This window comes from Uloborus diversus, chromosome 1 (assembly GCF_026930045.1).
Source record: "Uloborus diversus isolate 005 chromosome 1, Udiv.v.3.1, whole genome shotgun sequence".
NCBI classification, from domain to species: Eukaryota; Metazoa; Arthropoda; class Arachnida; order Araneae; family Uloboridae; genus Uloborus; species Uloborus diversus.
In genome coordinates, this window is record NC_072731.1 from 166741605 (window position 1) to 166754493 (window position 12889).

The 12889-nt window shown below is 33.1% G+C and overlaps 1 protein-coding gene across 5 annotated transcripts in view; it reads left to right on the forward strand.

The window, feature by feature from the left end:
* Window positions 1-12889, forward strand: part of LOC129233378 (H(+)/Cl(-) exchange transporter 5-like) — a 112692-nt gene that overhangs the window by 67763 nt on the left and 32040 nt on the right. For 4 of the 5 annotated variants that reach the window (XM_054867417.1, XM_054867426.1, XM_054867423.1 and 1 more), the window contains 5 exons: window positions 1058-1143; window positions 1277-1398; window positions 4482-4596; window positions 7987-8076; window positions 11231-11286. In XM_054867417.1, the coding sequence (XP_054723392.1) occupies window positions 1058-1143; window positions 1277-1398; window positions 4482-4596; window positions 7987-8076; window positions 11231-11286 (469 nt within the window). The remainder of the gene's footprint in view (window positions 1-1057; window positions 1144-1276; window positions 1399-4481; window positions 4597-7986; window positions 8077-11230; window positions 11287-12889) is intronic. The other variant, XM_054867441.1, reaches the window with a different exon arrangement.

A 12889-nucleotide genomic window follows, 5' to 3' on the forward strand; every position in this document is an offset into this window, starting at 1 on the left:
TCTTGCAAAGGAGAAGAATTCCCGCTATAAACATATCACGTATCTGTCAGCAATTAATGTATTTAAAATAATGTTAAATATTCTCGTTACCAAAATGAAAAAAAAAATGGCCGGTATCAAATTTTAAACAATATTAATCAGGGGGAAAACCTATTAAAATCAGAATCGTTCCAATCTTTATTTGACATCAATTGACTTTCGGTCAAAATTTTGTCGTTTAGAGCTATGATCAAGGGCGCCCATATGCAAAATTTTAAGGGGAAGGGGGGGGGGAGCTCAAAAATTTTTCCCATGGTTTAGCAGAATATTTTCCCCATGGAAACCGATTTCAGTACAGATTAGAGATATTAAAATTTGACATTTTTAATAACTTATTAATAGCTGGAAAAGAAATTTTTATACATTTTTGCAAAGAAAAAAAGCACTAAAAGCAAGGAAGTTCTCATTTCTAAGGGAGGGGGGGGGGGGCTTAAGCCCCCACTTGTCCCCCTATATGGGCGCCCTTGGATTGGCCAAATTCAGGAGTGACCGTAAAATAGAAGTGCATTTCACATCTTTTTGTTTTAAACTAGAAAATCGCCCATCAAGGTATGACGGTTGAAAATTGCTTCCACATTTGAACGAAGCAATTGCCTGTTTAGTGATAAGTTGATAGTTGAAATTTTAACCCTAACTCCAGTGGATTAACCCTAAACTCCAGTAGATAGCGTTCATTGTTGACCACTTTTTTCGTTTCTTCATTCTCCTAAAATGAGTCTTACCATTAAAAGTTAATTTTACCGGATACAGTTCAGTCTTGTCAAAGTAAATCATTTCCCTGCTTGTCACACATTACCAAAAAATGTTATTAAATCATCATACTATGGCGCGAGTTTCATTGTTGGTTACGTCAGGAGTGTTACCTGATCAGTGAATTGGCTATTAAATATATGAGAATACTATCAGTGCTTTGAGAATTCAGGTACTTTTGAGAAGTGGCTGAAAGGAGCAGTTTTATACCCTTTTCAACATTGCATAAAACGTGTGTTTCTGATCTGAATTATCTTTTTTATTGCAGGTTCCCACAGGTCTTTTTATTCCAAGTTTAGCGATGGGAGCTCTATTAGGCAGAATTGTCGGCATTGGAATGCAAGAAATTGCATTGTATGTTAGTTAGTTTAAAAAACGAGTCTTTCAATCCCCATCCCTCAGTCTAATCTCATTTAATAAATTATACTTCTTTTCTTGACATGTTTAATGCTTGCTGATTTATGATGCGATGGTTTTGTTAATTTAGAAATTACAAAAATTCCTGGCCATTTCACACGACATGCTCTTTCAATGAAGATTGCATATCTCCTGGCCTGTACGCCATGATTGGTGCTGCAGCATGTTTAGCAGGAGTTACACGCATGACAAGTAAGTGAAATGATTTATCTATATCACATAGTTGACAGTTTGCATAAAATGGCATCAGGGCATAACTTAAGCATAGAAAATAATAAAATATAAAAAATGTTTTTTAATTCTAAAGACTATTTTTATAAGATTGGATTGCACTAAAAGATATGAAATAAACTAAGTATATGACTTCTTGATCGCACCACTCAAAAATTAAAGTTGATCTTAATTAGATTTGCCAGGCGTCCCGTTTTGACCGGTATAGTCCCGAGTTTCAGAAAAAATCCCTGTGTCCCGGTTGGTTTACTTCACGTACCGGAAAAAGATAAATTTGATTACACAGATGGACCAAAGGAATCTAAAAATAATCTACTGTGAAAGATTACTTAGGGTAATTACTTTTTTTATTTGAAACATTAACTTGTAAAACTAATATCGAATTAGCTTTCGAGGATTTTTACAAGATTAAAACCAAAAAGACTTTCTTAAAAAATCCTAGCGAATGAAGTATTGTTCAAACTTTTATTCTCCATTCAAAGTGTTTCTTCTTACTAAAATTAATTAGAAATATTAACATGTAAGAAATAAAATTTAAATTTATCTGCTTGTGTCATTTATAACTACCAAAAGTTTAGCTCATAATTAATAACCCATAGCATTACTGATGAGTGCTAATAAACACGAAACTGCAGTCCTCGGCTGGAATGACTGAACTGGCTGTGTATTTCATGTATTTCTGCCTTAGCCATGGCTATAGGGCGGTAACTTACTGAAAATACCATGCCTCGCCTTCAATCTTCGAGTTGAACCGAACCATTGTTTCGGTCACTCGTCTGGTCACGGTCAGTGCTGATTCAATATTAGCTACCAGTTTGTTTGACACTCTTGGCTTCCTTAAGAGGTTTCCCACCTGCAGCACAGTAACTTCCTATGCCGTGCTAATGAGTGCTAATAAGCACGAAACTGCCATCCTCGGCTGGAATGACTAAGCTGGCGGTGTATTTCATGTAAGCCTAATCTTAATATGTGTATGTTTATGTTAATTCTAAAGCAGACAATAAAATTGAAATTCAAAGTTTGAGAGAAGAAATACAGAGAGAAGCGGTATAATAACAGCTATTCCTACAGAGCTGTATACCGCCTATTTCTTCTCTCAAATTTTTAGTTTTAATTTTATTGGCTGCTGATAAGAGGAGGTATAAACTAGCATCCAAAGAATTTTCTGTCGTCTTGGATTATTTGCACGACTATCGGTGCATTTTCATGTTTCACAAGCAGTAAAGCTTGACCACGGAGAGGTGGTAGATGACCTTGAAGCTGAAAGTAATTTGTATCATTTGTAGTTGGTAGAATCAACTCACAAGTGCCGAGTAGTAAGCCGAGTTCTCGCTAATCCTATTTATTACAAAATAATAACAAACAACCTATGATAAATGATGTTTTTCATCAAGGTCAACCGCCATCTCTCCGTGGTTCAACTTTAACAGTAAATATTTTGATATTAAGCAGGCACTTTGAAATACTGAACACAAAGTACATAAAAGTTATTTAATAAAAAATGCTAAAGAAAAGGTTAGAAACACATCATCATCCAATATACAACTTAATACAAACCTTTTTGAAAGTTAAAATGAAACAATGGAATATCTGTGCAGTTTCTTATACTTTGGCTCAGGGTCACGTGGGAAGCAGTTGTATTTGTTTTATCCTCAACAATCTAAGACTTAAGATTACCAAAGCGAAAAAGTTACATTAACCTTTAAGAATCCGGACGGTTTGAAGTAACATAAGAACACATGTGACGTAGAAAGTCAAAACAAACAACGTAAGTAGAAGCACAAATTTGTAAATTACAGCAACAACATGTGACGTACTCCGTACGCCAGCATTTTTTAAAGCTTAACTATCCATTTTTAAGGACTTTCCTATTTACTACAATGTCTAGTAATGTTATAGAAGTAGCAAAGATCTAATTGAACGAACAGACGAACACAGTTAAAATGAAGATGTTCATAATATATTAAAAAATGATGATAACGTTTAATTTGCGAATTTCACGAATATAAAATCAAAAAATAAAAATTGTAGACATAAAAATGATAGATATTTTAATCATTGAGACAACTCGTTGGCATTTGTTGAACAATTATTGCAGCTCTCACAAATATATATTTGTTATTTGTATATGCTTTTTGCATACAAAATTGGAACGTTCACGAGTGGTTTCCATAAAAAATATTAAAAAAGAACAAGAGAAGTTGGCCATTTTCGACTTTAACCACAAATACGTCACTGAATGGACCTTGGAAAAAGGGCAAATAATGGCCAGTTGTTGCTCAAGTGACTATTCTAAAAATTTACAGCTGCTTTCTCGCTGAGTGGCGTACTCAGTACGCCGTCCGTGACGCACTATTGCCAGAATGGGGTCGTTTCCAAAATTTTAAAAGTATTTTTTTCTGAAAGAGTGTGCTTAAAAACATAGGATCTGACCATTTTTTGATAAATTTGTTTACATTAAATATTTAAAAAAAAATTACTTAAATCGGAGCGCTTTCATTGTTTGCGGTTGCTGCCGATGACATTACAAATGTTGATCTGACCATTTTTTGATAAATTTGTTTACATTAAATATTTTAAAAAATTACTTAAATCGGAGCGCTTTCATTGTTTGCGGTTGCTGCCGATGACATTACAAATGTTGAAATGCCATTCAGTGTTGCCATTCACTGTGGAAAATATTTAATTCGCATCTTTACTCGCGTGTATTGGCAATGATATGGTTGATAGCAAGTGTAAAGCGCAATTTTAATTCGCAGCTTTATTATCATAACGTGGAAACGTAGTAGAAAGATGCAGGAAAGTGCATAATTTGTGACGTCATCAAGACCACGCCTTGTTTGAAAAGTCGGACATTTTAAAAAATTAATTAAATAAAATCTGTTGGGAAAATTAAAGTGTTTTCTGGATCCATGTTATTTTTTTTTTTTTGCTCATTCTATCCATTTCAATGACTGAAGGAAACCACCCCATTTTGCAAAAGCTTTAAGAGTATCTACGTCCGTATTTCGTCAAAAAGTAATTTTAGGCACTTTTTCTTTCAGTTTCACTCGTCGTTATTATGTTTGAGCTGACTGGAAATGTGAGCTACATTGTTCCTCTAATGGCAACGGTGGTAGTAAGCAAATGGGTTGGTGATGCCATCGATCGAGATGGAATGTATCCTTCTAAATGTTTTAATTCATTATCACAAGAGACGTACCGAGTAGCACTTTGGCCGAGTAGCCGAGTACCGAGTACTCGGCCTTTCACTACTCGGCCGAGTACCAAGTTACCGAGTGCCGAGTACCAATTATATTTTAAGAGGAACCACCGACAAACACGTGATGAATTTTGACCTCATTGGAATAATAGTATAGACCTTCATATAATAGTTTGTCTACATAATAGTTTTTAAAATAAAATTCCATCTGAAATTTTATTATGCATTATTTAAAAGATTTTGCTTGTGTCAAAAAATTTACAAAAAAGTTATTTTCAAAATTAAAAGTAAGCAAATAAATAAAAGCTATGATTGATCAAGTTGGAATTAAAACAAATTATATCAGTCTATTATAGTTCTAGTTTGCCAAACATAAATAATTTTTTTAAAGCAAATAAAATGTTTAAAAGCACAAATGTGCAGGAACACTACAGATACAGTATACTCGCGATTATCCGTGTGCGGATTATCCGGTTTGCGGATTATCCGTGCATCATTTCGTCACACTTTTCTAAAGCTTCGATGATGTTATCAATAATATCGATAACATCATTGAGGAAGTTAAAGAAATCGAAGGTTTCGAATCAGTTGACGCTGAAAATGTCGAAGAGTGGTTTAAAAGCGACGGATGTGAATCAGGATTTCAATGTCTAACTGACGAAAATATCATTGAACTAGTTACTGAATCAAACGCAAGTGATGATACCGAAAACGAAGATGAAGAACATAAAGATTATACAATTTCACATTCTACTGCTCTAAAATCTGTGGAACATTTATTGAATTACATGAGTGAATGAAGTTACGATTACGGAGAAATAATTGCAGTAAGAAAAATACGCAACAATTTAAACAAACAAAGAAAACAAAAATGTATCTCCGATTTTTTTTAAACAATAAATTTCGAAGAAATGTTCCTGGTTTGTGTGAGTATTTAGTTTTTTCTAATGTTCCCTTAAATAGTTACCCTGCATATTCCTTAAATGATTTTTCGGATTATCCGTGTTTTTCGATTATCCGTGCTACGCCGCCCGGTGCAGGCCCGTGTCCAGGATTTCATAAAGGGAGGGGTTGAAACCTTTTCCCTTTGTAACTTCCGTTGTCAAAGGAAAACTAACTACTCGTGTTGAATAGTTCATTTTAGTTCGATAACTAGGCTTTTTTTTTATACGTTTTGCGTTTTTTTTTAAAAATTAAATCTTATTTGCACAGTTGAACATTTTGTAAAAGCACACATATTTCTTTTATGCCACCTCATTTTCCTTCTTTTTTTTCTTTTGTTTTTCCATCAAATAACATTGAACAGGAATTGAATGAAAATAAAAATTTTATTTAAAAAAAAAAATGCTGTTTCGCATAGAAACATTTTTCTACTGTGTGAAACGACTAATTCATCCAACACTAAAGGCGTACCATAAAGAAACAAAAAGCAAAGTAACCATTTTCCCTGCCCTTAAGTTTTTTTTTGAGGGGGGGGGGCTACGTCGTTGTCTAATATTTTTTTAAATAATTTTCCCCTGCATGCTTACAGCATTGCCGGACTCTCCAACCATTCCATTTTTTCAAGCACTTTAGAAGCGAAGGAGCTTGGGAATCCTACAATTGAGGAAAATGTTAATTGTTAAAGTTGGGGGAAATATTAAAGAGGGTGAATACTGTATCAGAGTTTAACTCTAAAATTAATTAAAACTTAAAATACGTTTTGGAAAATCGTTTAATGATTCATTGATTTTTTTTTTTTTCAATGGGAGGGGTTTAACCCCTAAAACCCTCCCCTTGGACACGGTTCTGGCCCGGTGATTAGCACGGATAATCGGGAGTATACTGTACGTGTTTCTGCGTTGCGAGGAACATCTTTTTCAGTGCATAAAGTGTGAGCTAATGAATGTAAAGACGTCCTACAAAAATATCAGCCTTTTATCAGATGTCTTTAATTCATAGGCTCACATTTTGTGCATTGAAAATGGCATTCCTTGTAACGCCAAAACGCGTGTCTGCAGCATTCCTGCACATTTGTACTTTTAATGTTATTTTATTTGCTTTTATTTTTTAAGCAAAGGTATTTTTATATTTCTTATAAATAATTTTTGTTTGCAGCAAAAATCCATTTCAAAATATAAAAAATTCATATTTTTTATACTTACCTTTTTGTCCTATTTTTATTATGTAATTTTATTGACATTGGTGACATTAAAAGAAAGATTTACTCCATTGATGCATAAAAAATTTCATTATTCTCAAAACTTAAATTTGACTTGTAAATGATTGCAGTATATTATATGCTTGCACTTTTTTTTTATTAATTGCAAAATCTGTCTTGAACAATATTCTATTTTTTATAACTACTCGGTATTGGCCGAATATCTGATCAAAATTTGGCCGAGTACCGAGTAGTTACCGAGTACTCGGTATGTCTCTAATAATCACATATTAATACTCTCTGATTTCCTAAGGAATTAAAAAATGTATGCCGTTGAGAGAAAAATTCAAAAAAAAAAAAAAAAAAAGATTGACTTCAGATATTATTTTTTGAAACTAACATTCAAAGGATATAAGAATCGAGAACGAAAACATAAAGCATTGTTAAGCTCCAAAATAGAGAGGAAGTAAAGAAAGCTTTAGAGAGCTAAACGCCTATAAAAGGCTTTTGAATCGAAACGAAAATATTGCGTGAATGGAAGACAACTTTGATGCATCTAGGTTAATAATAACGCGAAAGAAATTGAACAAAGTAGAAAAGTTCTCATGTGAGACAATGAGCTCTGAAAATATATCATTTAAAAATGCTTATTATTTTATGTAGTTTTCCGAAAAGAAAGAAAAATTTGTTAACTTAGCTTTAGTTTTACTGATGGTATTTGCAATCAACTATTAGCATATTCTTGTCAACTGAAACCATTTACGTGAATATAACGAATATTATTTGCTCTACATACATAATTTGATTTTTTTTTTTAGTTATTGCAACTATTAAAAGTCATCAACGCTATATGAAGCTCGAAAACATTAAATCTAATAGTTGCTTTTATTACTTAATGTTCATAAGGACTAATAAATAAATAAATAAAACAAATAATTAAATTTATTTATTGCTCCGGAACGGAACTCCGTATTCGTTTGCATCGGCTGAAGTCGCTTTCCGTTTTCCAATTCTTCTTGGTAAATAAAAACTTTTTATGCGCCTCAACGAAAACTTTAAGTTCTATATGCCTTTATTAGGCAATTTAAGAAATTTTCAAGTTCGAAAGTAACTTTTCAAAATGTAATACAAATTTAAGGACCATAAGAATGATGCAGTATTTCATGAACATATTTTGAAGCAAAATCTTCTTAAACGAGTAATGTAGATATGATGCTCACATCAACCTCAACCAATATCCCTACATGGACAATAAAACCTCCTTTAAATTTTCAACGACGGCTATCGATTTGTCAAGGTGAGTACAACAAGTCCTACATATTTTTCATGTGTGTTATTTATTTGACTTTCATGAGTAAGCTAGCTGAAAACGAGAAACTTGAATGAGTACGAGTATAATTAGTGCTTCCGATCCTCCGAATAATGGACAGTTACAGTTTCGTCCGTTATTGGGAAGTATCCACTATTAGGGAGGATTACTTTTTAGGGAGTTTTCTTTTTTGAGCTTATTGTAATTTATTTCATAATAATCTTCATATAAATAATTGCCGATGATAAAGAAAATCGCGTGTTTCAACAATGAAACTCGCGCCACGGCATGATAATGTGATAATGTGTTTTGGTAATGTTTAACATGCAGGGAAATGCTTTATCGTGACAAGGCTGAACAAGATACGGTGACTCAACTGTTTTATTGGTAAGACTCAGTGTAAGAGAATCAAGAAACGTAAAAATGGTCAACAATGACAGATATTTACTGGAGTTAATGTTTAATCCACTGGAGTTAGGGTTAAATTGCCAAATTTAACTTAAACAACCAAAATATCTCCAAACAGGTAATCGCTGCGTTCAAATGTACATAGAAGCAAATTTTCACCCGTTATACCATAACAGGCGACTTTCTAGTTGTTAATAATGGTTTAAAATGGGTCATTATCTATCAACATGTTCTGAGAGAATTAACATAATTGCTTTTTATTATGTATTATTATTACTTTTTGAATCTAATCCTTTTATCTTCATACTTTACTCAAAACTTACTTTCGATAGAAAACTAATTCGCAACTCCAATAAACTATAGGGGGCGTTGCAGCCGCTGTTTAATGGCGGATGAAAAGGGTAAAACAAACAAACGTCATAACTTATAAATTGCTTTGACGCTTAGTGAATGACAGTAATCTTTCATCGTGTTTGTGGGAAGCTTTCTCTTCTATTCTTCCGAAATTACATTACACCATAAACTGTCTGAAGCCCGTAATTTACCCCAAAGAAAACACGTGAAATGGAATATTTTACCTTTTACTTTAGTTAGGTAGCGTATTCAAGTTCTGGAGTTGCGAATAGAATTCACTATAACATTCATTAAACAGAAGTTGAGATGTCTCTTAATTGAAAATCAATTACTCAATACAAATATTAAAACCGCTTACTGTTGCGCCTCAATCAGAGTCTCATTTTTTTTTTTAGCCCTTTACTGCATACCTCTGTTTTTGAAAATATTTTCTAGACAACAATTTCATTCACACAGGTGCTGTATCCTCATGATCGTCCGAAAATACAATATGCATGGTTGGGTTTCAAGGGATAAAATTTGAAACATTTAACTACGATCCAAGTTTCCCGTTTCATCTCCGTCCTTTAGAAGTTCGGATATGAAAAATTTCGAGCAAAAACGCATCACGAGATTTTCTTTTTCGTCGTCTTCCAGAACATCAATATACCCGTTTACTGTCAATCATTTTCTCTTAGATGCTATTTTAACTAGTTGCATTAAGTTGAATCAATTCGTTTTTAGCAAAGCTTTATTGTACAAACTAGTGGTACCCGCACGGCTTTGCCTGTAATAGAAAATTAAAAGTTCTTTTGGTTCGCCTGTATATTTACAAATAATGTAAGGTGAATTTTCTCGCCAACTGGCTTGTGCCCATGTTACGGTTCCACGTTATGATAACTTGGTAATTTACTCGTCCATCTTATAGTAACTTTGCTTGGTAAAATGTTCTTAAAATTGGAATAGAAAAAAAAAAGTACATCGAATTTTCGAATAATCGTTTCGAGGTGCACACCCCCGTGCTACAAACTAACTTTTTGCCAAATTTCATGAAAATCGGCCGAACGGTCTAGGCGCTATGCTCGTCAGAGAGATCCTGACAGATAGATCTGGACAGAGAGACTTTCTGCTTTATTATTAGTAAAGATGAACAGCGGTAGAAGAAACAGCTGAAGACAGAATCGCGCGTTCGTGCGGGGAAACAAATGGGAGAAGATGGACAGCTGGACATCCCAATGGCAGGACAAAGTTTTTTCTAAGGTTACTGTAAAAAAGTTCGAGAAAATAGAGATCAAAATTCTTTGTAAATATAGACAAAATGTTTAGCGGGAAAATTTTGCTAAAGCAATCGAAATGCTTTTCTAAAAAAAAAAAAAAACTGTTTGTTTCTTTTAAAGGAGAATTTACAAGAATTCCAAAGGGAAGCAAGTTACATGTACCGGGGTCCTCGGGAATTATTGGTAACTCTTTCTCACCAACAGAAAGAGAGAGTGGAGGAGAATGTGGGGTCGTTTCCGAAAGTTTAAAAGTCTTTTTTCTGAAAGAACATACTTAAAAAACACAGGATTTAACCATTTTTTAAATAACTTGACAAAGTTTAAATTTTTTTAACAATTATTTTAAATATTGCAATTTTATTGTTTACGTTTCTGCACATGACATCAGAAATGATGAAATGCCATTCACTGATGCCATAAGCACATAGCACAATATTTAATTCGCTACTGAAGTATCATAACCTGGAAACGCGGTAGACAGCAAGCGTAAGCATTCAGCGCGCCAGTGGAGATGCGCCAAAGTACATTACTTGCAACGTCATAAAGACCACGGTTCGTTTTCAAAATCGGACATTTTCAAAAATTAATTAAAAATTAAGCGTTGGGAAAATGAAAGTTTTTTTTTTCTCGCTCTATGTTTTTTTTTTTTTTTTGCTTATTCTATGAAATTAAGTGACTAAAATTAATACTTTTTACTGAAGAAAACAACCCCATTGGTCCACTTTCCACTTTCTTCTGTTTTAATTGCACGAGACGTTTTAATAGAACTTTATCACGCAAAAGTTAACTGATCCATCTGAAGAACGAAAGGATAGCGTACTTATAGTAAGTTATTGCTGTCAAAATTGAAAATTATGTATATGAACATAAAATTTTAAAACAGGCTGTGAATTTTATCCAGAAAATTCGGATAACCGAAGTTCTACTGTATATGGAAGTATTTAATATATTTTAGCTGGGCACTTAAATAGAAAGCAGTAAATTTTTTTTTTTTTTTAAAGAAAACAAGTTGTATTATAGAAATTTTAGTAAGTTGTCTTATTCAAGTAACTGAAAATTATGTGTTTTATTTTGTTTATTTATTTCTTAAATTTTATTTTCCTCTTTTTTTCCCTTTGTTACAGTAATAAAAAGGAATTAGTTTGCCTTGTTCAGAAAGGAATGGTTCTTGAAGAAGTAGGTAAATAAAAATAAATATTTTTAAAACTGCTAAATTGTATAGCATTTTCCAACTTGAATTTTCTTTTCCGACACTTTCTTAACATGAAAATTCTCTACAAATTAATAATAATTATTATTTATATTACTTTTATCAGAAAATATGCCAAGAATGAAGTTCGCGGATAATTCCATCGATACCTTTTAGGAATCAAGACAGTCTTTCACGCTCCACGTCGTAAATTTAGGCTGATTCACAAATAAAAAACCATAAGGAATTTTCAAGTAGATAGGTTGTTCTAAATTATAGGGTTGGTTTGCATATTTATAGGTTGTTCTGCATATTAGAGATTATCGTGCAGATTTTAAGAATTATGATCTTGTGTCAACTCGAACAAGGTCGGTGCGGGCGGCAAGTACATTATATAAATGCTCATGTGCTCAAAAATCGTTTTGAGGAATAAGAACGAGTGAAATATGCTTTTTGTTGCAGGGTTTTAGTTTTATTAATATTTTAATTTTTATCACAGTAAAAAATCTCAGTAAAATATAAATAACTTCAAGCCTGCAGCTTTGCACCAGCTAGTAATGTCTTGGTACATTAAAATTGAGAACAAATAACATAAAACTGAATAAAAAGCCACTTTGTGCTACTATAATGCAAGTTCATCATAGTCAAGTTTTCCTGAGGGGCGAAAAATGGTAAAAGGTACACACTCGATACATTTCATGCGAAAAAACAACAAAATACATACACAAATGCATAATTACAATTACATTGTGTTTTTAAATTTCAGAAGGAGGGAATTGACAACCCGCTCCCTCCCCTCCTCCGAAAGACGAGAGTGCTTTTCTATAATAAGACATTTTTTAAAAACATCAGAGCAATTAATTCTATGTCTTTTAAAGATTGAGTGCGTTTAAAACGTAAATTAAATGCAAAACAATAAAAATCTTTGTTCTGAAAAGTTTTTAAAGGATCAATTTTCAAGTTCTGAACGAAGAAAAAAAAATTGATTTGATATTTAAATTAGCAAAAACGTAAGTTTATACTTATGATTTAGGAAGTGAAAATGGTAAAAATGAGCCCAACAACTTCACGTTGTTGTCTAGCAGTTACACAAACACAATAATATATTTTAACTTGGAATTTAAATTTGTATCGTAAGCCCAAAATGTTATTTAAAATTTAAAAAAAAAAAAAAAAAAAAAAAAACAGAACCAATGGATTCTTAGATTTACGTTAGCCAGATCCGTTATACAGGGGGACCAGGAGGGGACAAACCGCCCGCCACCTGGCTTTGAGAAATTGACGTTTTTACATCTATTGTATAGCTTCTGAGAAACAGTAAGACATCTGAATAACAGTAAGATATTCAACTGTTGCTCTGAGGCAACAATATGTGGGTTTGGTTTTCGATACTTTCCGATTCAGAGCGGTCCGAAAGTGGGCGAACCCCTTTTATTCTCAACTTAATGTTAGTTATAGGTAAATGTTTGTTAACAGTTAGAGTTATTAAGATCGGCAGAACACCATCCATGTCTTGACACAGGCAAATTCTGCGCTATGTTCTAGCGGATGCTTAGCGGCAAAACATCTCTGAATCCCCGAAATTCTGCAAAAT